Below are 26,455 nucleotides of genomic sequence, written 5' to 3' on the forward strand. Positions count from 1 at the left end.
CCATTGATATGCAGGAGTAGGCAGCTTTTAGCTTTGTAAAAGGTGCGAAAAGGTCACTACACTACAACCTGTAGTGAGTTCTCTCGTGACTGCAGTTCTCTAGGCGCGCTGCAATTCTCATAGACCGAAAATTCCACTGCCGTGCGAGGTCTCCGTCTTTAGTAAAAGAAATAAACAAAACTATTTCGCTGCTGCACCGAAACAAAGGCTGTTTTGTGTTGTTGAAAGTCTATTCTCCAGGGTGGGAAGCCTTTCAGGACCTCACCCTCTCTGTATAATACACTTTTTGGCCTGAACACCAGACGTAAATTATTGTATTTACTATATATATATAGACCGGGTCTGTAGAGGGCGCAGTGGAGTAAATAAAATACTCCTGCTGCCAGGGTTACTGTAAAGGGGGAGGGACTGAGAGAAGAGGATTACTCTAAAGTGTGAACACATTGTACAGATTACCAGATCTCAACGCGCTGCAACAGAGAAGGTAAGAAGGCTAGCAGGTGCCAGCCTGCAGCAATCATTATTATAGTCTGTCTGTCTTAACTGTTCGGCATGAGGTGCACACTGTGCAGAGGACATTGCATTGACTAGGCTACTACATAGGCATAGCCTACATGCACAGCAATAACTAAACGTTGGAAACATGCATGCCCTGCAGACATGTAAAAGGCTGTGCGCTCTCAACAGTGTAGTTGTAATATCGTAGCTCTACTGTTTGGGAGCCATATGCTACTTATTATAGACCAATTATTTGTTTACCAACATTGAAACTGGATGCACATGTGATTGTTTCATGCAATCAATTCTCAACCTGTTGTTTCGGGTGCGCTTGTTTCAGTGCACCCCAACCCCCTCTTGTGTGTTGGCTAGTGCTGTGCGCCCTAGCGAGACCTGACAGACTGGGTTTCATTTGCAACCAGTATGACGCTTGCAAACAGTGTGATGTCTGTTAAGGGGTCTATTATACTTCTATTATACTCGCAGGTAATTTCGTAAAAGGTAAAAGCAAAGAAGTCAGTGAAGGAACATGTGAAGCTTTAAAGATACATAGGCCAGTTTAGCTTGTAGTCAGTGGTGGAAAAAGTACTCTTAAGTATAAGTAAACATATCAATACTGCAATGTAGAAAGAAATACTATGTTAAAAGTAAAAGTCCGGAATTAAAAATACAAAAAAGTACAAAGGTATTGGTATCAAAATATACTTAAAGTATCAAAAGTAGAAAGTACACATTATGCAGAATGCCCCAGTTTTCAAATGTATAAAATGTATTAAAATCTTTTGAAAATAGCAGATCTACAAGCTCACATTGCATTGTGACCTTGTAGATCTGCTATTTTCAAATGGCCGAAATATAATATAGGGCTGAAGTGTTTAGTGTGTTTTGTAATAATAATCGAAATCTTCAAAGTAACTAGTAACTAAAGTTGTAAAATAATTGTAGTGGAGTAAATGTACAATATTTGCCTCTGAGATGTAGTGAAGTAGAAGTAAAAGTACTGAAAATTGGAAATGCTCCAGTAAAGTAAAAGTACCTAAAAATTGTACTTGCATTCCGACATTGTTTTCTGCACCAGTTTTGAGAGGGTGCTACATAAATAAAGTTGTATTATTATTATTACTTGAGTAAATGTAATAAGATACTTTCCACCACTGATTCAGCCAAAAGCAAAGAAGTCAGTGAAGGAAAATGTGGAACTTTAAAGATACATAGGCCAGTTTAGCTTGTAGTCATGTAAAATATAACTATAATGCGTAAACAATGACTGAAGAACAAATATATAAGAATTTCTTGCAGGTTCGCCTATGCATTAGCAGTGTTGATGTTTGATTATTTGTCAATAATGTATGTTTGATCAGCATTATCTCTTTGAAGGAGTGGAGACAGTCACTATAATTTCCCTCTCTGTCTCTTTCATGTTTCAGAACTTCACAGACTCAGGAACAGCTCATTTTCTCTGTTCCATAATATGGCTGAGACCAAAGGGAAATTTGACTTTGCCATAGACCGCGGTGGCACGTTCACCGACGTGTTCGCCAGGCTGCCAGATGGCCGGGAGAGAGTTCTGAAACTGCTGTCCCGGGACCCTCAGAACTACAGGGATGCCCCCACAGAGGGGATCCGCAGAGTCCTGGAGCAGGTAGGGAGGGACAGGGGTGTCATTTGGGCTTCCAGGCGATGGCAATTGCCACCCCTTAGCTTTCACATTTAACCTATTAAGGCCTGAGTCCAATTCTACAAATGCCTTCTAAATCGGTAGTTATCAAACTTTAGAACTACCGATATATATTTGGCTGGGAACCCCCCATCTGAAAATGTTTAGTTCTTGCCAACTGGCCTTTTGGCCATGTCATTACAGACAGAAATGGGAGGAAATGTTTAAAAAAATATATATTTTATTATTTTCTTTATTTCAAAAAAACTTTTCAAAATAGAAATTGGGCTTCATCTTTTTGTCACCCTCTAGTTTTTTTTATTACATTTTAAGTGACTACTTTGAAAAAAACAAAAGATCACATACCAGTCACTTCAAGACTCAAGACATTTTATTTGTCACATGCTCATTCATGTACTGTATGTGCAGTGAAATGGCAGACTCCACCATACTGTGCTAACAATGTCCAACATATATAACACAAGGTATAATATAAGTAATGTAATAACAGTTATAAGTAGGGTACTAGGCAGTAATAAGTAATAAAGTAGAAAGTGTGTAAATTGTGTAAACATTTTTTATAACCTGATCGGTGTGCAAAAAACAGCATCAATATACACAGTCATTGGTGTATAGAGTAACCAATTTGGAATTTCACATTCCCTGGGATACTGAAGTTAGATACTGTATACCTTGCTGCAGTGGTTCTCAACGTGGGGTCCAGGGACTGTCAGGGTTCCTTGAAGGGGTTCAAAATGGACCCTAGAGTTCTGTAACTCTGAGAGCGTACGAATTGAACCAAATTAACCCATTTGGTTCCATTTGTACAGTCTCAGACTTATGGGGGTCCTTGGAGTTCGAGTTTGAGTATTGAGTACCACTGCCCTACTACTGTATCTACTGTAGCCTATATGTTGCAGTCAAAAAGAAAATATACATATTAAACAGAACTTGTCCAATGTATTTATTTAATCTGTATTCCAGTTCATAACATTCTTAAGTGTTTAAAGTGCATGAAGTACCTTTAACAAAGCATATTCATTAAAATGCTATGGCAAGGTCATGAATAGAGAGTGCAAACACCTTATGAGAAAGATAGGAGGCCAGTGGATTTTGAGTATGCGTGTGTGTTTGTCAGTGTGCATGCATAATCATACTTTCGTATTTACTTGTTAAAGTGTGACTCTGTGTGTGACCAAGGGCGCCGATACTGTGGGTGCCTCGGGGCTAAAGCACCCAGGAGAGATGACGAGCACCCATCACAAACTCATCACAAAAAAATAAAAATAAAAAACCTCCGACATCTACATAAATAAATCGGCGCCCCTGTGTGTGACTGTGTGTGTGTGTGTGTGTGTGTGCCTGTGCGCACGCGTGTGTGTGTGCCTGCGTGCACACATACGTGCCAACTTGTCTGCACGTGTCCGTGCAGGTATGATCGGTTGGTTTTGAGTGGAGCCACCACATACCTAATGCCATTTATAACATAGTTGTGGCTATATTGCAAGTATAGATATTGATTATCACTTTAGCATTCATCGTTGACAACTTTTTCCGACATCAGTGTACTTTCCCACTCTGTTTTTTGGTCCCTGTACTATACACACGGATAAACTCCACTGTCTCTGCAGACATGGTTTTGACCAAACCCATGGATTAAATTTCTCAGTCAGATGCAGTCTAGGTGGTGCATGCACATCCAAAAAGAATTGCGACGGGTGCTAGATAAAAAAATACAATTAAACTATGAAGAAAAAGGTATTTTAAGCTCCCTTATAAAACGGTATTGTTATTGTTATTTGTTGACTATTTTTGACAATATAATGACATGCCCAAAATAGGGATGCCCAGTTGAAAGTGGTAAAATGTTCTTAACAATGTTATTACGGTGCTTCACTATGTGGGAGTTATCTATGTTAAAGTTACAGGATAATATATTCTAAATGACAAGTTTGACTGATATCACATTAACATAAAGTACAGACAGAGATTGCATGAAAGCAATCAATTTGTTAGAATGTTGGACTAACTCCAAACAGACACGGCCTCATGCCATGTGATCATCCCTCCCTCCCATGTTGGGAAACACAGCACTAGTATGTGTGTGTGTGTGCGTGTGTGGGGTGGGGGGCACCTTTCACACTGTTTCACAAATCACAGATTGGGGCTTGGCCTGACAAAGCTTTCCAGTCATGAATTTTGTTTTGCTTTAACCCATTCAATCTGGGAACGCATCTCTGTCATTTTAGATTTTTGTCAAATTTTCACGATTTTTCAAAAATAGCAGATCTACAAGCTCATAGCGCACCACCTGAGGGTTCCTTGAGGGGGTTCCACTCATGCACTCTCAGAGTTACGGGGGTCCTTGAAATTAAAAAGTTTGAGGACCACTTTTATTAATACATTTTATCAAAAGTGTGTTTGAAAGTAGACTTTTTAGGAAGGAATGGGCTGCTAATTTGATTCCAAATTAATTCAAACCAGTTATAACGTCACCAGTGCACAATATGCATGTGAATGTTTTCATACAGATATGTACATGTGTCTGAATTTCTGTGTCTGTCCATTTTTCATCATCTGCCATTATCTGGATTGGACTCACATTTTTGCGTGTGTGTGTATGTGTGTGTGTGTGTGTGTGTGCGCGCGGCGTGTGCATGTGTGTGTGTGCTGACAGGAAACAGGGCGGGTTTTTCCCCGCGACCAGCCCGTGGACACCTCTCTGATTGGCTGGATCAGGATGGGCACCACGGTGGCGACCAATGCGCTCCTGGAGAGGGAGGGAGAAAGGACCGCCCTCCTGGTCACCAAGGGCTTCAAGGACCTGCTGCATATTGGCACACAGGCCAGACCAAAGCTGTTTGATTTGGTCAGTAGTACTTTCATCTCTTCACTTATTATAGGCAAAACATAAAAATATACAACACGTCGTATCATGATGATACGTTGTGAGCTTCGCTTGTAGATCAGCTATTTTCTCTACAAAAACAAAAGCATAACATAGGGCTCAAGTCGTTAACTGGCCAAAGCCATTTCATGAGACTCCATATTTTCTATGAATTGTAAATATAAAATGCTTTTATGGTACTGTTTAGTGCAGTAGCCTTTAGTAGCCTGAGTTGGGAGTTTTGCTCTGTTGACATTGGCCTCACTTGGAATTGGACTTACACACAAGGGAACAATGAAAGTCCCCTGATGTGAAAGCCTTTTGTGTGAGCCAATGGTTCAAGTGTTCTCTCTTGTCGTGATGTAATGTGAGAGAGAATGTCTTCTTTAGGCTGTTTCCCTGAACAAAAATAGGGAAAAGAAATGAACAGTGTTATTATCGCTGTCTATGATAATGGGTTCAGCCCTCAAGGTATCACAAGCTACACTGTCTGCAACAGTGGGAAAATGTCTCACTGTGTTGAAACAGATATTGCAAATAACTATTGTTGTCTATATGGAAGATTTCAATCTACTATACAATGCTCTGATAGTGACATTATTGGACTGGGCCTATAGGCTTAAGCTGTTGATTGCCAGCCTGTTATTGAATGAAGTCAAAGACAAATTCACTGTTCAGGTGCAGATTCCATGTTATTTATTTATTTATTGCATTAAGGGAATGTAAAACACTAGTGGTTCGGGGAAACTGGAGGACATACATTTAAGCAACACATATGTGTTTCGGCCACATAGTGTTTTGGGATTATGTATGCTATTCTTTAGTAGCTGAGACTAGAGGTGTAACGATATAGTAACTGCATCGAAAAATGTATTTTAATTTCCAACAATTTACTATATCGATATGCAAACAGAAAAATATCGTATCGTTTGACTTTGTATCGAATTGAATCGTTTTGCAATGCAAATAATCATATCGAATCGCTTTTCAATGCAAATAATCGATTTTATCGATACTAAGTACTTTGCATTTAGCCATTTTAAGAAGAAAAAAGAGAAAGAGGGGTTTCATTACCTTTCCATTTCATATAGCTACACTTGGTTAATCGATAAATGTGTGTAATCTCTGGGTTCATGTCAAGGTGCGGGTTTGTCCATATGTGTTCGAATGCAATGTCCATATATTTGCCAGAGAATCACTGTTTCCTTATTTATATTCATAATGATTTAATTAATTAATTAAAAAAAATTAATTAATTTTTCCCTTAAAAATATCTGCACTATCCACACGTTTCACACAGATTATATTTTTTGGTTAAATAGTTACTATATCTATTTTTAAATCATTGAATCGTATCGTATCGTATCACCATGAATGAACCAATATCGTCAATGTATCATATCGTCAACCATGTATCGTGATGCGTATCGTATCGCTGTTAAAATGTATCGTTACACCCCTAGCTGAGACACAATGAGGGACCTCATTGTGTCTCAGGGAATGAATGGAGGCTTCAGGTTTGAAGTTTGCCCCCAGCCCAGTGTTCCATTAGTGGTTTTACTGGTCACTTATCAATCCTAGGCCACACACACCCCTGATTCTTATGCAAAACAACCTTAAAATATAGCTGCAAGCAGCGATAATACGGGGCCAGGGAATAGAGAGAGAGAGAGACATGGAAACGGAATAGATTGAAGAGAGAGAGAGTGACATGGAAACAATAGATTGATGAGAGAGAGATGGAAACATAATGGTTTGATTGGACATCTCAACCTACTGCCATTAACAGGATTCGAACTCTCAACCTTCAGACTAATAGGCTGCAACACTACCTATAGTGCTATAGCTTTGTCCAGGCTGATATTGTCTGTTGAAGATCATAAACTCTTGCCTTCTTTCATGAACCAAGCCCCTGTTTCACTAACACTAAGATCACTCGTTCACAAACCATTTACCAATGAAGAAATTGTACATCTCCTCAGAACCAAAACTAGTGAAAGTAGCCGATCTACAAGCTCACAAACCATGAAAAGTTGTGAGATTGTAGATCAGCTATTTTCAGATAAAGTATGTCATACGTTGAAAAAACGTACTCTCAAATAAGCATTTCAGGTTATCTTTACCATTTGCACATGTATTCATTGATACAGTCATGTTGTTTGCAATTCAACTTAAATTAAGTCTGCATCAAGTGAGGCTTGAACTGGCGACCTCGACATTGTGAGGCATTCATTTAAGGGAGACGCCATTGGCCCAACAGACAAGTAACTGTGAAAAAGGAGATCACACAGATGATACAGTTTCACGCAAATAGCTGAAAAATCCTGGGTTTAAGTGTTTTTCAAACTGCTCAAAATTGCGGACAATCTAAGGGCGGAGCTTAATGGTCAAATCGATACGTGTGTTCCTCATGAGTCAAGGCACATGTGTAAGCAAGTTTCACGACTTTCGGCCAAACGAGACTTATGCCTGTTTAAAGTCTGCCTTTTCAAAAAATTGCTATAGCGCCCGCTTTTGGCCAATTGGAGTGAGATTGGTTTGAGTGATATTTGGAATGACCCTGTACATTTCTGCAAAGTTTCAAAGAAATGTGAGTCTGCATGTATGTTTTAGGCACAGATGAATAATTTTCATAAAACTGTAATAGTTAAAATCTATCTCCTCCTGGGATTTTTGAGCAATCTGCACGAAACGTTTAACACTTGAACTTTGGACCTCTGCATACAAAAATTTCCAACGGATTTTCCATAAGTGAAAAAATGCAGAAGTTAGGAGCCAATGACTGTTTTTCATATAATGCAAAATGGTGGGAGATCTAAAGGTCAGAGGTCAAAAGTCAGAGGGTGAAAGTTGTTCAGCATGAGGAGACGCATATGTGTATTCAAGTTTCATGGCTCTAGGTCAAACAGGGCATGAGTTGTACCTGTTCAAAGTTGCCATTTTCAATTGAGTGCTATAGCGCCACCTTTGGACGAAAGATTGTGAGAATTATTTCTTGATCGTTTTTCATGACCATCTACCATATGGCCGAGTTTCGTAAAAAGCGACTGCACGGTTCAGCCAGAACTGCGAAAAGTGGCAGAAGAAGTGACAGAATACTGCCAATAACAAAACAGGTCCAGAGCTGAGCTCTGGCCCCGTAATAATAGCACAATAAGACATGGAAAGGGAATAGATTGAAATTGAGACAAAGCAAATGATTCCAACAGGCGAAAATTCTTTTTAGCCCAACCCAGCTGAGGTGGTCATATATAGGACGCAGAGGGGCAATCCCAGGTGAAAAACCTCACCCATTAACATCTCAACCTATTGCCATTGACAGGAATCAAACTCTCGACCTTTGGATTCACAGGCTGAGACACTACCTATACCGCTATAGCTTTGTCCAGGCTGAGGTCATCTGTTGAAGATAAAAGTGAACCAGTGAAAGCAGCCGATCTACAAGCTCAGAAACATGTTGCTATCTGAAAAGTTTTGAGATTGTAGATCGGTTATTTTCACAATGAAGTTTGTCATACATTAAAAAAACATACTCTCTCCAAGACGCATTTCATCATTACCTTTAACAGTTGCACATGTATTCAATGATACAGTCATGTTGTTTGCAATTCAACTTAAATTAAGTCTGCATCAAGTGAGGCTTGAACTGGCGACCCTGAGATTGTGAGGCCTTCATTTAAGGGAGACGCCATTGGCCCAACAGATAAGTAACTGTGAAAAAGGAGATCACACAGATGATACAGTTTCACGCAAATAGCTGAAAAATCCTGGGTTTAAGTGTTTTTCAAACTGCTCAAAATTGCGGACAATCTAAGGGCGGAGCTTACTGGTCAAAGCGATAGATGTGTTCCTCATGAGTCAAGGCACATGTGTAAGCAAGTTTCACGACTTTCGGCCAAACGAGGAATGACTTATGCCTGTTTAAAGTATGCCTTTTCAAAAAATTGCTATAGCGCCCCCTTTTGGCCAATTGGAGTGAGATTGGTTTCAGTGATATTTGGAATGACCCTGTACATTTCTGCCAAGTTTCAAAGAAATGTGAGTCTGCATGAATGTTTTAGGCACAGATGAATAATTTTCATAAAACTGTAATAGTTAAAATCTATCTCCTCCTGGGATTTTTGAGCAATCTGCACAAAACATTTTACACATGAACTTTGGACCACTGCCTACAAAAATTTCCAACGGATTTTCCATAAGTGAAAAAATGCAGAAGTTAGGAGCCAATGACTGTTTTTCATATAATTCAAAATGGTGGGAGATCTAAAGGTCAGAGGTCAAAAGTCAGAGTGTGAAAGTTGTTCATCATGAGTAGACACATGTGTGTATTGAAGTTTTATTGCTGTAGGTCAAACAGGGCATGAGTTGTACCTGTTCAAAGTTGGCATTTTCAATTGAGTGCTATAGCGCCACCTTTTGACGAAAGATTGTGATAATTATTTCTTGATCGTTTTTCATGACCATCTACCATATGGCCGAGTTTCGTAAAAAGCGACAGCACGGTTCAGCCAGAACTAAGAGTAGCCTTCAATTGAGAGGGAGCGAAAAACAATTATCAATATAGCTGCAAGCAGCGATAATACGGGGCCAGTGAATAGAGAGAGAGAGAGAGACATGGAAACGGAATAGATTGAAGAGAGAGAGAGTGACATGGAAACAATAGATTGATGAGAGAGAGAGATGGAAACATAATGGTTTGATTGGACATCTCAACCTACTGCCATTAACAGGATTCGAACTCTCAACCTTCAGACTAATAGGCTGCAACACTAACTATAGTGCTATAGCTTTGTCCAGGCTGATATTGTCTGTTGAAGATCATAAACTCTTGCCTTCTTTCATGAACCAAGCCCCTGTTTCACTAACACTAAGATCACTCGTTCACAAACCATTTACCAATGAAGAAATTGTACATCTCCTCAGATCCAAAACTAGTGAAAGTAGCCGATCTACAAGCTCACAAACCATGAAAAGTTGTGAGATTGTAGATCAGCTATTTTCAGAATGAAGTATGTCATACGTTGAAAAAACGTACTCTCAAATAAGCATTTCAGGTTATCTTTACCATTTGCATATGTATTCATTGATACAGTCATGTTGTTTGCAATTCAACTTAAATTAAGTCTGCATCAAGTGAGGCTTGAACTGGCAACCTTGAGATTGTGAGGCATTCATTTAAGGGAGACACCATTGGCCCAACAGACAAGTAACTGTGAAAAAGGAGATCACACAGATGATACAGTTTCACGCAAATAGCTGAAAAATCCTGGGTTTAAGTGTTTTTCAAACTGCTCAAAATTGCGGACAATCTAAGGGCGGCACTTACTGGTCAAAGCGATAGATGTGTTCCTCATGAGTCAAGGCACATGTGTAAGCAAGTTTCACGACTTTCGGCCAAACGAGGCATGACTTATGCCTGTTTAAAGTCTGCCTTTTCAAAAAATTGCTATAGCGCCCCCTTTTGGCCAATTGGAGTAAGATTGGTTTCAGTGATATTTGGAATGACCCTGTACATTTCTGCAAAGTTTCAAAGAAATGTGAGTCTTGAATGTATGTGTTAGGGGCAGATGAATAATTTTCATAAAACTGCAATAGTTAAAATCTATCTCCTCCTGGGATTTTTGAGCAATCTGCACGAAACGTTTAACACTTGAACTTTGGACCTCTGCCTACAAAAATTTCCAACGGATTTTCCATAAGTGAAAAAATGCAGAAGTTAGGAGCCAATGACTGTTATTCATATAATGCAAAATGCTGGGAGATCTAAAGGTCAGAGGTCAAAAGTCAGAGGGTGAAAGTTGTTCAGCATGAGGAGACGCATATGTGTATTCAAGTTTCATTACTCTAGGTCAAACAGGGCATGAGTTGTACCTGTTCAAAGTTGCCATTTTCAATTGAGTGCTATAGCGCCACCTTTGGACGAAAGATTGTGAGAATTATTTCTTGATCGTTTTTCATGACCATCTACCTTATGGCAGAGTTTCGTAAAAAGCGACTGCACGGTTCAGCCAGAACTGCGAAAAGTGGCAGAAGAAGTGACAGAATACTGCCAATAAAAAAACAGGTCCAGAGCTGAGCTCTGGCCCCGTAATAATAGCACAATAAGACATGGAAAGGGAATAGATTGAAATTGAGACAAAGCAAATGATTCCAACAGGCGAATATTCTTTTCAGCCCAACCCAGCTGAGGTGGTCATATATAGGACGCAGGGGGGCAATCCCAGGTGAAAAACCTCACCCATTGACATCTCAACCTATTGCCATTGACAGGAATCAAACTCTCGACCTTTGGATTCACAGGCTGAGACACTACCTATAGGGCTATAGCTTTGTCCAGGCTGAGGTCATCTGTTGAAGATAAAAGTGAACCAGTGAAAGCAGCCGATCTACAAGCTCAGAAACATGTTGCTATCTGAAAAGTTTTGAGATTGTAGATCGGTTATTTTCACAATGAAGTTTGTCATACATTGCAAAAACATACTCTCTCCAAGAAGCATTTCATCATTACCTTTACCAGTTGCACATGTATTCAATGATACAGTCATGTTGTTTGCAATTCAACTTAAATTAAGTCTGCATCAAGTGAGGCTTGAACTGGCGACCCTGAGATTGTGAGGCATTCATTTAAGGGAGACGCCATTGGCCCAACAGATAAGTCACTGTGAAAAAGGAGATCACACAGATGATACAGTTTCACGCAAATAGCTGAAAAATCCTGGGTTTAAGTGTTTTTCAAACTGCTCAAAATTGCGGACAATCTAAGGGCGGAGCTTACTGGTCAAAGAGATAGATGTGTTCCTCATGAGTCAAGGCACATGTGTAAGCAAGTTTCACGACTTTCGGCCAAACGAGGCATGACTTATGCCTGTTTAAAGTCTGCCTTTTCAAAAAATTGCTATAGCGCCCCCTTTTGGCCAATTGGAGTGAGATTGGTTTCAGTGATATTTGGAATGACCCTGTACATTTCTGCCAAGTTTCAAAGAAATGTGAGTCTGCATGTATGTTTTAGGCACAGATGAATAATTTTCATAAAACTGTAATAGTTAAAATCTATCTCCTCCTGGGATTTTTGAGCAATCTGCACGAAACATTTTACACATGAACTTTGGACCACTGCCTACAAAAATTTCCAACGGATTTTCCATAAGTGAAAAAATGCAGAAGTTAGGAGCCAATGACTGTTTTTCATATAATTCAAAATGGTGGGAGATCTAAAGGTCAGAGGTCAAAAGTCAGACCACGAAAGTTGTCGGGCATGAAGAGACGCATGTGTGTATCGAAGTTTCATGGTTGTAGGTCAAACAGGGCATGAGTTGTACCTGTTCAAAGTTGGCACTTTCAATTGAGTGCTATAGCGCCACCCTTTGACGAATGAGTATGAGAATTATTTCTTGGTAGTTTTTCATGAGCATCTACCATATGGCCGAGTTTCGTAAAAAGCGTATGCACGGTTAAGCCAGAACTGGCAAAAACAAGTATTTTTCAAACTGCTCAAAATTGCGGAAAATCTAAGGGCGGAGCTTAATGGTCAAATCGATACGTGTGTTCCTCATGAGTCAAGGCACATGTGTAAGCAAGTTTCACGACTTTCGGCCAAACGAGGCATGACTTATGCCTGTTTAAAGTCTGCCTTTTCAAAAAATTGCTATAGCGCCCCCTTTTGGCCAATTGGAGTAAGATTGGTTTCAGTGATATTTGGAATGACCCTGTACATTTCTGCAAAGTTTCAAAGAAATGTGAGTCTGCATGTATGTTTTAGGCACAGATGAATAATTTTCATAAAACTGTAATAGTTAAAATCTATCTCCTCCTGGGATTTTTGAGCAATCTGCACGAAACGTTTCGTACTTGAACTTTGGACCACTTTCTACAAAAATTTCCAACGGATTTTCCATAAGTGAAAAAATGCAGAAGTTAGGAGCCAATGACTGTTTTTCATATAATTCAAAATGGTGGGAGATCTAAAGGTCAGAGGTCAAAAGTCAGAGGGTGAAAGTTGTTAAGCATGAGGAGACGCATATGTGTATCCAAGTTTCATGGCTGTAGGTCAAACAGGGCATGAATTGTACCTGGTCAAAGTTGGCATTTTCAATTGAGTGCTATAGCGCCACCTTTGGACGAAAGATTGTGAGAATTATTTTTTGATCGTTTTTCATGACCATCTACCATATGGCCGAGTTTCGTAAAAACCGACAGCGCGGTTCAGCCAGAACTGCGAAAAGTGGCAGAAGAAGAAGTGACAGAATAATGCGAATAACAATACGTGTCCAGAGCAGAGCTCTGGCCCCGTAAAAAAAGTGAAATCCAGTATTCTTACACTGATCTTTGAAATGCATAGTTATAATCCTCCTCTTATAATGCTGTAATACCGTAACATGTTTAAAACCAATTGTCAAACAAATTAATGCTAACCCTCATAAAAGGTTAATTTAGGCCTACAGTACAGTCTCGTCATTAGTTTGAGGGTCTGACACAAGATAATAATTGCCACTGCTTTTTATTACTATGAGAGATAAGTGGTGGTAAACACCAGTCATTGAAGCATTAGAGAAACTATCTTATCCTTATCTATGGGGTAGTGGAGTTTTCCCTGGACACACACACACACACACACACACACACACACACACACACACACACACACACACACACACACACACACACACACACACACACACACACACACACACACACACACACACACACACACACACACACACCTGTGCAAGATGCACTTTGAAAGAACTCATGATTGTTTAATATTGACACACTAATGCCTGATTTATACCGTACTGTACTTCAATTATATATCAATTATACGCTGTGATGTGTTGTGAGCGTGTAGAGCTGCAATTTTTGGTGCATGACAGTTTAAAATGCACAGCTTTTTTAGACAGGCAACACTTCCTTTTGTTACTTTGCCTGCCTCAGGAATTTCTAAGGGATAAATCAAAATTTTTGCACTGTGTGTGTGTGTGTGTGCATGCTCAAACAGGAAGTGTCAATGCCTGATGTTCTGTATGATGAGGTCATTGAGGTGGACGAGCGAGTCGTCCTCAGACAAGATGGCTGCCAGCTGCCCAGGAAGGAGCCCAAACGCATTGTCACAGGTATCACAATCAAACTATGTGAAATTAAATAGTGTATGTTTCTTAACACATATACTGCCAATCCCGAGATATCTCGGGACATTAAATCCACCCGTTACCTGCGTATCCCGATATATCTCGGGATCGTCTTTTTATGTGGTTTGATAACGAAAAAAAAATGTTTTGGTACCATCCTTGATTTTTTTTTTTTCCCCATGACGCTTCCGACCCATCCTATGAGAAAATTTCCGACAACCGTTTCCGGTTCGTTTTTTATCTTGAAAAAACAGTTTTTCCCTGGTTTTGGCTAAAGATCATGGTTTTCACACGGTTTAAAAAACGAATGGTAAGCTCCGGTTGTATTTTCTTTTCTTTGATCGACGAACGGTTATCCTCTTTGTGTTTAAAAACGATCTGATAGCCGATCGGAGGCTAAGCTAATCTAAGATGGCCGGTGGGGAAACGTCACAGCCACGTCATAGCCAAACGGATATGACGTTTGCAGCCTCTTTTCGCCGCTGATACCACAGAAGAAGAAAAAGAAAAAAAAGTGTAAACATTATGAGGGCTCGTACGTCCGTCGTTGCTGTTTATAAACACCATCCGATCGCGGATTTTAATGGATATAATTTTTTTGTGAACGGTTCAAAAGGCTATAAAACTCAAAAACGCTGGCAGTGGGTGAGTACCTTATGAATAAACTCTGGCAGGGAATGTGTTAAGTGGTTATGATCTAACTTGAGGCATTACCCTGTCTCTGTGGGTTTAGTGGTTTTACAGTGCGCCTGAAGGCTGAGTCCCACCACAGATATACTAATCACAGCTCACGCCACTACATACATGCATGATGTCACAAACAGGAAACTTAACAGTGTTAAGGCCTCTATCATAGGGTCACACCACAGATGATACAGATGGAAAGTTACCAACTCTGTCAAATAAAAAATCAGTAAAATAAATTAAAACATTGACATACGCACCATGGATCACCAAGTAATAGCGTGTACCACACATGCCATCGTTAGACTCCAGTGTTTTTCTCTACTGGTTTCACTGTGTTTTTTCTCTCTAATGTGTACACACACATACCGTTGGTCCTCAGGCAGTACAGGGGATTCTCTGGAGGTGTGGAGGGAGTTGGATTTGGAGCAGGTTGAGGAAGACTTGAGAGGAGTTCTGTCGCGTGGCATCACTAGTCTGGCTGTTCTGCTGCTGCACTCATACACGTCAGTACATGTCATATGCAACTTTCTCATAGTCACTTTAATCATGATGATTTCCTTCATTCTTGGGCCAATTCTGCACATCAACATTTCTAAAACATTTCTGAAAATAGGTGATCTACAAGCTCACAACACATTACATCGCGACGTATTGTGAGGTTGTAAATCCGCTATTTTTAATAGCTGAAAAATAAAATAGCACTTAAGCGTTTCAACGGCTGGTCATGTTGCTGGGGACCCCCTCAAAGATCCCGGGGGTCCCCAGACCACACACTGGTCCTCTGATGGACCCATTTTACACTCTTACACATCTTCAAAAGATAAACAATACCTCTGACACACAGTGCTGTCTGTAAGTCAACAATGGAGTTACATACTGTAACACCTGCACGTCAGACTTAACATAATCATGTCTGCTTCCCCCCATGTGCTATGTCTTCACTTTGTCTCTCACCCCTCTCCTGTTTTCTGTTTCTCTCTCTCTCTCTCTCTCTCTCTCTCTCTCTCTCTCTCTCTCTCTCTCTCTCTCTCTCTCTCTCTCTCTCACTCTCTCACTCTCTCACTCTCTCTCTCTCTCTCTCTCTCACTCTCTCAGGTGGTCTACCCATGAGAAAGCAGTGGGTTCCCTGGCACGTCGCCTGGGGTTCACCCAGGTGTCTCTGTCCAGTGAGGTCATGCCCATGGTGCGGGCAGTGCCACGTGGCTACACGGTGTGTGCCGACGCCTATCTCACCCCAAAGATCCGGCAGTACTTGAAAGGCTTCTCCTCCGGCTTCAAGGGTGCCCTGAAGGTGTGTGTGCTGTGTGTTTTTATGGAGATATGTCTGTGTTACCACCTACCAGCAAACCCATTCATATCCTAGTCTATCTTAGTCGTCTACATTATATTTGAACCTGAATCATATCATTCTGTTGCGAGAAGGACATTTAAATAGCGGAAATAACACTGTGTGCTGGAAAATCTCCTCCAGCCTATGTAAAATGGTGCATTTCAATACCCACAAAAAGTGACATAATTATATTTATTATATTTGTGTTGGGCTGTGATGATATTGCAAGTGGACCCACGATTTTAGTGATAATATTAATATTAAAAATTAAATTAATTCGTGACTACTAATTGAAGCCGAGGCCGAATTGGGCCAAATCGCATGGATGAGCCCTGACAGCACATGGTTGGTGCTACAGACTCCAAATTTCGCACACAGATAGCTCAGACCTTTGCCTACGATCTTAGCTAGGCCTCGACCTGACCCGATATGCGGTTTTCCGGAACCAACGCAAAAGGTTCGGAATCTCCATATGCGGACTCATTGTGACATCACTTCATAAAAGGCATCACATACACTAGATGAGTCAACAAAAAATCTCTGAGTGTGGCATAAACTATAGTCTTTCTTCCTCTCACTCCGAGGTGACAGATGAAAGTGTATAAGCCGGCTTCTAAGCTAAGTCCAGCACTCTTGACAGACCTCTGCATATAGTCTATAAGCAGCTCTCAAAGAAATGAGTACTCCAGAAAAGCTACCAAAGCTAAACCCCGGTGAAGGAGAAATAATTCGCAACAACTTGGTACTTCTAAATTATCAGTGCAAGTTCATGGAAAGCCGGAAGGAATTGCAGGAGCAGGCCTTCAAGACATCGACTCAAGTCCTTCTTTATATACAAAAACTGGAGCAGGAAAAAAGAAAAATGAACCAAAGAATTACAAAACTCGATTGGGATGCGAAATGGAAAGCTAATAAGGCTGTTGCTGGGGATCAGATGGGACAGTCAACATCTGCTGGCCAGACAGGAGGAGCAGACGGAGGAGGAGACAGTGTTCCTGGGGAGCAGATGGAACAGTCAACATCTGGTGGGAAGACAGGAGGAGCAGACAGAGGAGGAGACATTTTTTTGGATGAGATCGGTGATGAAGAATTAATTAACTGTGCTGCTTTTACTGAAGAAAACAAGGATCAGTCAAGATCTGAGTTGGATGAGGTGCAGACGGGGGAGACAAACATAAGACAAGCTAAATCAACAGCACAAGACCAACAAAAAACAAGTTCTCAAAAAAAACTCAAGCTGAACTCTCCCGCTACAAAAAAGAAAAGAGCAACAAAGCGTGGGACTGGGATGATGACTTGAATGATGCAGATTTATGCAGGCTGCATATTCTGCTTAAAGAAGAAACAAACAAAAAGCGACAGAGATATATGCCATATATGGGCATAGAAGGACACATACAAACAGATACATAGATCCCCATATATGGGCATGAAAGGGAAACAGACAGACAGATCCAGAGTTCTCCATAATAAAGTCAAAACGGGTCCAATGACAACAGGTATAATGGGGTTTGCATTAAAGGGGGAACCGGCACTGTGTCTGCAACACAGTCGAAGGCACAGACAGATACAGAGATCTCCATTATGGGCATAAAGGGACACAGACAACCAGATACAGAGATGTCCATATATGGGCATAAAACTATGACAACAGGTATAATGGGGTTTGCATCAAAGGGGGAACCGGCACTGTGTCTGAAACACAATTTCGCACGCAGATAGCTCAGACCTTTGCCTACGTTCTTAGCTAGGCTTCGACCCGACCCGATATGCGGTTTTCCGGAACTAACGCAAACGAGTTGGCATCTACTTGCCTAAACCTGTGTTCGCTCATGGCCAACTCTACACAGCCTTCTCTAGAGGAAAGAGAGCCAGCGCTGTAAAAGTTTTCATTGTGGATAATGACAAGGGCATTACTGACAACATTGTTTATAGCGAACTCCTTTAGGATAATGGGCATAAATGGACACAGACAGACACAGAGATCTCCATATACGGGCATAAAAGGGACACACCCAGACACATACAGAGATGTCCATATATCACAGACACAGATAGCTCCATATATGGGCATAAATGCACACACAGATGGGCATAAATGGACACAGGCAAACAGATGGCCAAAACGGGTCCTATGACAACAGGTATAATGGGGTTTGATTTAAAGGGTGGAGCATTCATTCCCTATTTACATCGTTCCTGTGTAGGCCGGTCCCCGACTAGACCCTCGGCCACCCGAAGGGCTAGACCCTCGGCCGCCCGAAGGGCGGCCGAGCTTCTAGTTAAATTAATGTAAACAAAAATGTGATACCGATAGATAGGAACTTAAAGTACACCATGTTATTTCCATTGATTGATCATTATTAAATAAACACGCTCTGAAAATGCATGCAGCCCACCCATCCCACCACTTAACACACGGCAGCCTTCTCTTTGCAGTGAAATAACCACCTCTCTCCCCCCCTCTCTCCTCCTGCCAGGATGTTGATGTGCTCTTCATGCAGTCCGACGGGGGGCTGACTCCCATGGAGCAGTTCTGCGGCTCTCGGGCCGTCCTCTCCGGCCCAGCAGGGGGCGTGGTGGGTTATGCAATCACCTCCTACAGCCAGACGAACAAGAGGCCTGTCATCGGCTTCGACATGGGCGGTGAGAAGAAAAACAACGTATCGGAGGGATATTATTACACGCGCAGAACACCCGTATATGAATATAATTTGAACCTTGACTGCCCCAAACCCCACAATACTCAGTATGGACTGTTACAAATTAAACTTAACCAGTATCCTTCAAAGAATAGTTGTAGATATTTAAAGTATGGTTCTTCAGAAAAAGGTTCAAAAGACTTTTATACGTAATATAGGTATAGATTTTGCTATCAAAGTTCAGATATTCCTTTTCTCTGACTCTCTGGTTCGCCCCCAGGCACTTCCACCGACGTGAGTCGCTACGCGGGCCAGTATGAGCACGTGTTTGAGGCCACCACAGCAGGGGTGACACTGCAAGCCCCCCAGCTGGACATCAACACTGTGGCTGCTGGCGGAGGTTCACGCCTCTTCTTCAGGTTAGTGCAAGAGGGATGATGATGAGGGTCAACCTACCAAGGTCAACTTGTTGGTCAAGGCCTCAGTGGGTATACAGCACTGCCAAATGCTTGAACGTTTTACTTTGTTTTGTAGTTTTTGAGATATGAAACATTTGAAACTTAAGTGGTAAAACTTTGGCACCTCCCTACTCCTTCATACTTTCACCTAGAAACTTGATTCACAATTAAACAATACAACCTTACTGTGGAGATGCACGCTTGAGATTTTTACTTTGAAATAATCTGTTGTTTTATTTAATTTTAAGCGTTGCATGCATTGTCAATGGCATTTTTAAGCTTTCTTCTTTTTGGCTGTTTGCACACACGCACGCACGCACGCACACACACACACACACACACACACACACACACACACACACACACACACACACACACACAAAAATTGCCAGTCTACAAGCCAAACACTGTGCCTCTTTTTTCCATCAATATCAAATCTCTTCACTGAAAATAGGCGACCTAGATACGAAAGATACAGATATTCGTGTTTTTTTTCGGTTGTCGTAAACCGTTGGTTCGTCCAAATTGCCATTCGGCTCTGCTCACCCCAGTGTCATATGAGACACATACACACACCAAGTTTGAGACCAAACGGTCGGACACTGTCCGAGTTATGCTGGTGACAGATTTTGTGTGACATATAGACAGACACACAGACAGAGATTCCGGGAATTATAGTATATAGATAGATAAGATTATATGATTACCGTTTTTGCTTCTATTTCCTTTTCCCTGTCTCTTTGTTTGCCTCTTCTTGCTTAGTCTCTGTGTGTACATTTCTCTCTCTCATTGTGTTTGCTGTGTTTCAGGTCTGGGTTGTTTGTGGTGGGCCCAGAGTCTGCAGGTGCTCATCCTGGTCCTGCCTGCTACAGAAAAGGTGACAGATCTTCTCTCACTTCCTCACACTCTCCTTTGTTTGTGTCACACTGTTTCCTTCTCCTATCAAAGCTTCTTTGCTTGTATTAACTTTTTTTCATTTGAAGGACCCCCAGTTTGGTACGGCCACAGACCCCCATAACTCTGAGAGTGTACAAATTTGTACACTCTTGGGGTGGTTAATTTCTACCACTTTGTCAGATTAAAATCAATGAACATTTAGAATCTGGTCTTGCTAGAGAAAGGCTTCAAACCGGCCTATAACTCAAGATTCGATTTCTAATCTGTCTCGAACTCTAGTTCCATGATATAAAGTTGTTTTTGTGCATGATATTTCTAGGTGGCCCTCTGACTGTGACAGATGCTAACTTAGCCCTGGGTAGGCTTCTCCCTTCCTTCTTCCCTCGAATCTTTGGGCCTGGAGAGAATGAACCCCTGTCACTGGAGGAAACCATGAAGCACTTCCGCCTTCTTACCCAGGAGATCAACCACTTCCTATCTTCTAAACAATCACAGGTACCAAAATGTGTTAGAAAATACATAGCTGTAATGATGTATTTCTGATGCATGGCTTATTTAACTCATTCACTGCCAGAGTGAGTAAATAAATAAATAAATAAAGCCCAGACTGCCAGCGACTTCAGTCACAGATTATTTATCTCTAGTATGATCGATCTCCTGATGGTTGCTAATCACGGAGGGTTTCATTGCGCTTCCGTGAAAAGAAAAGAAAAAGTCATCGCGACCTCCCGTTCGCTTGTCATACGCCGTTGAAAATAGCATGTCTCGCCAAAAAATACATAGTAAAACACAGGAGCCGAGATACAGAATATTTCCCAAATACTTTAACCAGGAAGTGAATGGAGCAGTACATCTTTGGATCACATTATCTCCTGGTTCTGTGTGGACATTTAAAAAAAAAAAAAATGCAAAAGACGTCATTGGCAGTGAATACGTTAATTTAGCATTGAAGAAATTCAAATATGTACTGGATTGCAGCAATGTTCATATCAGCGATTTTACATGTGGTGCAATATGATAGTCATTGATTAAGTAATTCATTCATTCATTCATTCATTTCAGGCTAACACCAATGGGGCTGGCCACTCGCACAAAAGCAGAGATCTAGGCAGCCGTTCAGAGATGACTGTGGAGGAGGTTGCCATGGGATTCGTTCGTGTTGCTAACGAGGCCATGTGCAGGCCAATCAGAGCTCTGACACAGGTACATAGTTTGGGTGTTGATGTTTTGGATGGTGTAGTTGGAAATAGCAATTAGGGCTGCAACTTCTATTTTCAATATATCTGAATAATTTCAAACATATTATGTTTGAAATGTTTTGAAAGGTTTTCCTATAATGACATGCCCAAAATAGGGATTGATTCAATTATTATGTTTTATATTCGATTAGTTAGATTTACTGTTACACGCCTAATAGCAGTACTGTACTGATCTATCTTTGTCCTGGTTGAATTCATACTTGCTGTTACAAAACTGGCCGTACAAAAATAAGTAGAGCCCAAGGCACACGTGGACTTGTCTCGCCCTTTCGGTATAACGTCTTTGTCACAGCATTTGAAAACCACTGCTCTCGACTCACTCTCCCAGTGTCTCTCTCTCCATCTTTTGTCTCTCCCTGTCTTTCCCGCCATGTCTCCCTGCAGGCTAAGGGACACGACACGGCCCAGCATGTGTTGGCGTGTTTCGGGGGAGCAGGTGGACAGCATGCGTGTGCTATTGCGCGGGCCCTGGGGATGAAGACTGTGTTCATTCATAAGTAAGAGGCTGTACTCATGCACGTACAGTACAACATGCACTGTACTGTACTGCATGTGTGAATGGGAATGAAGACTGTGTTCATTCATAAGTAAGGGGCTGCATGCATGTACAGTACAACATGTACTGTACTATATGTGTGAATGGGAATGAAGATTGTGTTCATTCATAAGCAAGGGGCTGCAAGCATGTACAGTACAACATGTACTGTACTGTATGTCTGTAAGAGAAGGAACATGACAGGTGTTGAATCCAGCTGAACAGTGCGTGAGAACGGGTGTGCTTGGCTGGAGTTATAACGCCTAATGCTGTCAAATATGACCATCTGGGACATGTGCCCAACGGACACATGCATGTTGTATAGGCCCTGTTGTTCAGTGATATATCACTGACAGGTGGCTGGAAATACTCTGTGTGTGTGTGTGGGTGCGGGTGCGGGTGCTTCTTGTCTGTGAGCTCCACTTTGCTTTTGTACATTTACTCAAGTACAGTAACATTTTTAAGTACTTTACTTGAGTATTTCCATTTTCTAATACTTCTCAGGGGCAAATATTGTGCTTTTTACTCACAATTATTTGACGCTTTGGTTAATTTGGATCATTAATAATCTACCCAGCCGCACATAAAGTAATTACAATCAGCCTCACCTTTACATGCATTACTAATTACTAATAAATCTTAGAGTTTTGCCATTTATTTGGGGGCCCACTTGGTTGAGAACCACTGTTATAGGGTTAAAAGAAACCAATGCTAAAACATTCAGGGTTGTTCTTCCCCCTGTGGTTGCAGGTACAGTGGCGTGCTGTCAGCGTACGGCCTGGCACTGGCTGACGTGGTGGAGGAGGTGCAGGAGCCGTGCTCCCTGCAGTACGAGCAGCGCTCCTTCCACCAGCTGGACCGCAGGGTGGAGCTGCTGTCGCACCGCTGCCGGGACACGCTCCACGCACGGGGCTTCCACAGGTACCAGCACACACACACACACACACACACGTTCCACAGGTACCAGCACCCACACACACACACACACAAACGCTGCTGTAGGGCAGCGGCACGTGGCTTCCACAGGTACCAGCACCCACACACCGACACACGCTGCTGTAGGGCAGCTGTTGCCAAAGGTTTTCATGTGAAAGGAAGTTGGGAATGCATGCCCCACCCGGTATTGCTATACCCGTTATACCTGTTGTGCCTACATTGTCAGAGTAGGCACAACCTGTCTGTCTGTGTCCCTTTTATGCCCATATATGGAGATCCCTGATGTCCATGGCATGTTCATATATGGGAATATCGGTCGATCGGCGGTTTTGGCGGAAGATTTACATAAGAGAAGATTTGTCAACATTTTTGAACAGCCGAAAAAATTAAATAGGGTTTTTAAACTGGTCCTTGTTTTGCTGGGAGCCTCCTGGAACCCTCTCAAGGACTCACCACAGTCCAGACAGAAAATGACCTTCGCCCACTACCTTCTAATCTAAAACACTTTCAATCCTGACCTCACTCTTGAACATTTCATCCAATCCAATCCAATCTGGGAACCTGTTCGGGTTTAACTCCTCCCCTTTTCAATCCACTTCCTTCCGGGTGCTTCTGTGTTTATTCCTACTAACTTAACATGTTTCTGGCAGTAGCCTTGACAGATTCTTTCTGCTGTTAGCAGAATCTGTCTTGACAGATTAGTCCATATCTGTTCTGATGAAAGCTATTCATGCTTTTTTTTTTATCACACCTAGTAACTAAGTACATTTATTCAAGTACTCAGGGCCGGCCGCTGCTATAAGCAATATAAGCGGTTGCTTAGGGCCACAACCACAGGGGGGCCACATCCATTACTATTATTTTGTTATGCAATAAAACATGACATAATGATTTTATAATGGGGGTGTTTGGGGGGGGCACCAAAAAAATCTTGCTTAGGGCCACGAAAATCCTAGGGCCGGCCCTACAAGTACTGTACTTAAGTACAGCTTTGAGGTACTTTTACTTTACTTTACTTACTATTTACAGCTTATTGATCGGCTACCTTTGTCATGCAACAAATTGACCCCAAAAGAAATGCCCGACACCAACGATATGTCAGATAATGTCCAGTCCCCAGGGTGACTGGACATATGAAGACATTGAGCATGTCTGTGACCATATCTCTTCTTCTCCTCTCAGCTCTCAGATCACCACTGAGGTGTTTCTCCACCTGCGTTATGAAGGCACCGACTGCGCTCTCATGGTTACCGCCGACGGTTACCCCAGCAACACCCATTCCTGCGTCTCTGGTGACTTCCGCACAGCCTTCACCAAACGGTGAGTTCCTGTGTGTATGCTCGTACAAAGGCATTTCAAAAATAGCTAACGAGTGAAAATAGCTGATCTACAAGCTCACAATCCGCCGCGATGTTGCGGGTTTTGCACAACACTATATAACAAAGTATAAAAGTGGTTAATCAGACTAATGAATTTAGTTGATTATAAAAATCAATGATTTTTGTTTCTTGTCAATTCGTTGATATAACAAAAACACACAACTTTATTATTTGATTAATCGAATAAGTAACCGATAGAATAATCACTAAGAAAATAATTAATAGCTGCAGACCTAGTACCATCATGTTAATATTTCATTGATCCAATTAGTATTTTTCTTGATTAGGTGATAATGTTACACTAGCCTCCATTCAGTGATCAAGTACAGCTTTCTCATTTACACTGCTCATGTTCTCCCATCACCTTTATCACATGCATCTCTCCCTCCCGCTGTCTGTCTGTCTGTCTGTCTGTCTGTCTGTCTGTCTGTCTGTCTGTCTGTCTGTGTCTTTTTCTCTCTGCAGCTATCTGAAGGAGTTTGGTTTCACCATCCCAGACAGAGCCATCATGGTGGATGACATCAGAGTCAGGGGTTCCGGGAAGTCTGGCATTAAATCTGTCTCTGAGGCAAACAGGGGATACGGACAAGCCAAACCTGTCACGGTACAGTCAGCTTGTCCTACATGTTTGGCATTAACCATTTAAGCCCTATTCAAAACCTTTCAAAAATACACCATCTACAAGCTCTCACATTTACATAATACATGGTAACAGCATTGATTATCGATTATTTTTATTTTTTAAAATCTAACTAAAATCAATCCTGTGTTATTCATTTACTCAATACATTAAAGCGATATTTCATTTTCAAACATGTTTGGGGTCATTTTGACGTCTACTCAGGCTTTTGTGAGCACCCCACACAGTTTTTAAGTTGCTTGGTTCAGTATTTAGATATTTGATATTCATTTTATCAGACACGACCCCTTCCTACAGTATATAAACCCATTGTAACTTCAAACTCCCTTTTAACCATGATAGATTCTTCAGAAACACCCGTCCTTGGTTCTGTTGACTGATATTGTCCTTCTAATATGTGAGGGGTGTGTGTTTTTTTAAGAACTTTTTAAAATTATTATACATTTTTTTACCCAAAAGATTATAAAAGAGAAATGAAAAAAGTAATTGAACAAACACAGCCCCCTCACGCATTAGAAGACCAATGTTTACAATGGGTTTTTGAATCAAAAACTGAATCAAGCAACTTCAACGCTGTCTGGGGTGCTCACAAAAGCCAGAGTAGACGTTAGAATTACCGAAACGCATGTTTGAAGTGAAATATCCCTTTAAGAGTAATCAGGGTTCCTTGAGGGTGTACAAATGGACTCGCTGTGATACAATATTCATGTATTATTCATTTACGCTCATATCCGCAGATGACTAGATGTTACTTTGAGGATGGGTACCTGGAGACCAGTGTGTATTTATGGGAGGAGTTGCAGTGTGGTCACACTATCACGGGACCAGCCATTATTATTGATAAGAACAGGTGAGCATTACCCAATGATGCTGGGATTATCCTGGCCCCGGTCACATGACATCAAACGAAACAGACCTGTTATTTGTTAGTGAGAAACCATGAAAATGTTTTACTGCGCAGAGACCCAGGCTCAACCAGCACAATTTCCTGGGTTGAGTCCCCAGCTGGTTGGTCAGGGCACCTGTTCAGCATTGAGGGGATCTGTGAGAGAGGTAGCGTGAACCAGAGCATTCGTTACGCTCTCCCAGTGAAACTCCTCCGGGTGTAAAGAAGCAGCGTAGTAGTGAGTGACTGACTATGTTTGTGTCAGAGGTGGCATGTGGTTGTCTGACATGGATATGGGGAATTGGCAATGATGAAATTGGGTAGAAACTGAAGATTAGACAGAGGATGCCCTGAGCGGCTAAACGCAGCGTACTGTCTTTGACTCTCGTCCCTATCATCCTCTATTGGGACAGATCATGTCCCAATGATCTATACATGTTCTGTTCTCTAATTCCTCAGCACCATCCTGGTGGAGCCGTGCTGCCAGGCCCAGCTGACTGCGGGGGGTGATGTGTGCATGACGGTGGCCTCCGACCCGTACTGTGTCCTGGGAACTGAACTCAACACAGTCCAGCTGTCCATATTCTCACACCGCTTCATGAGCATCGCAGGTCAGCGGCTACTAGTAATATTCCATAC

At 41.6% G+C, this 26,455-nt stretch overlaps 1 protein-coding gene across 1 annotated transcript in view; it reads left to right on the forward strand.

Annotated features, from left to right (window-relative positions):
• Nucleotides 1-419: 419 nt before the first annotated feature.
• oplah (5-oxoprolinase, ATP-hydrolysing) overlaps nt 420-26,455 on the forward strand; it is a 35,173-nt gene continuing 9,137 nt past the window's right edge. Inside the window, exons 1-17 of the mRNA XM_084048448.1 lie at nt 420-484; nt 1,926-2,140; nt 4,833-5,024; nt 14,038-14,152; nt 15,234-15,357; nt 15,950-16,145; nt 18,665-18,830; nt 19,107-19,245; nt 20,094-20,161; nt 20,501-20,676; nt 21,244-21,384; nt 21,825-21,937; nt 22,726-22,896; nt 24,094-24,231; nt 24,756-24,894; nt 25,668-25,780; nt 26,276-26,427. Coding sequence (XP_083904574.1) covers nt 1,970-2,140; nt 4,833-5,024; nt 14,038-14,152; nt 15,234-15,357; nt 15,950-16,145; nt 18,665-18,830; nt 19,107-19,245; nt 20,094-20,161; nt 20,501-20,676; nt 21,244-21,384; nt 21,825-21,937; nt 22,726-22,896; nt 24,094-24,231; nt 24,756-24,894; nt 25,668-25,780; nt 26,276-26,427 — 2,314 coding nt within the window. The 5' untranslated portion in view covers nt 420-484; nt 1,926-1,969. The remainder of the gene's footprint in view (nt 485-1,925; nt 2,141-4,832; nt 5,025-14,037; nt 14,153-15,233; nt 15,358-15,949; nt 16,146-18,664; nt 18,831-19,106; nt 19,246-20,093; nt 20,162-20,500; nt 20,677-21,243; nt 21,385-21,824; nt 21,938-22,725; nt 22,897-24,093; nt 24,232-24,755; nt 24,895-25,667; nt 25,781-26,275; nt 26,428-26,455) is intronic.

The sequence above is a fragment of the Gymnoscopelus microlampas genome (genome assembly GCF_963454915.1).
Source record: "Gymnoscopelus microlampas genome assembly, chromosome: 22".
Lineage (NCBI taxonomy): Eukaryota > Metazoa > Chordata > Actinopteri > Myctophiformes > Myctophidae > Gymnoscopelus > Gymnoscopelus microlampas.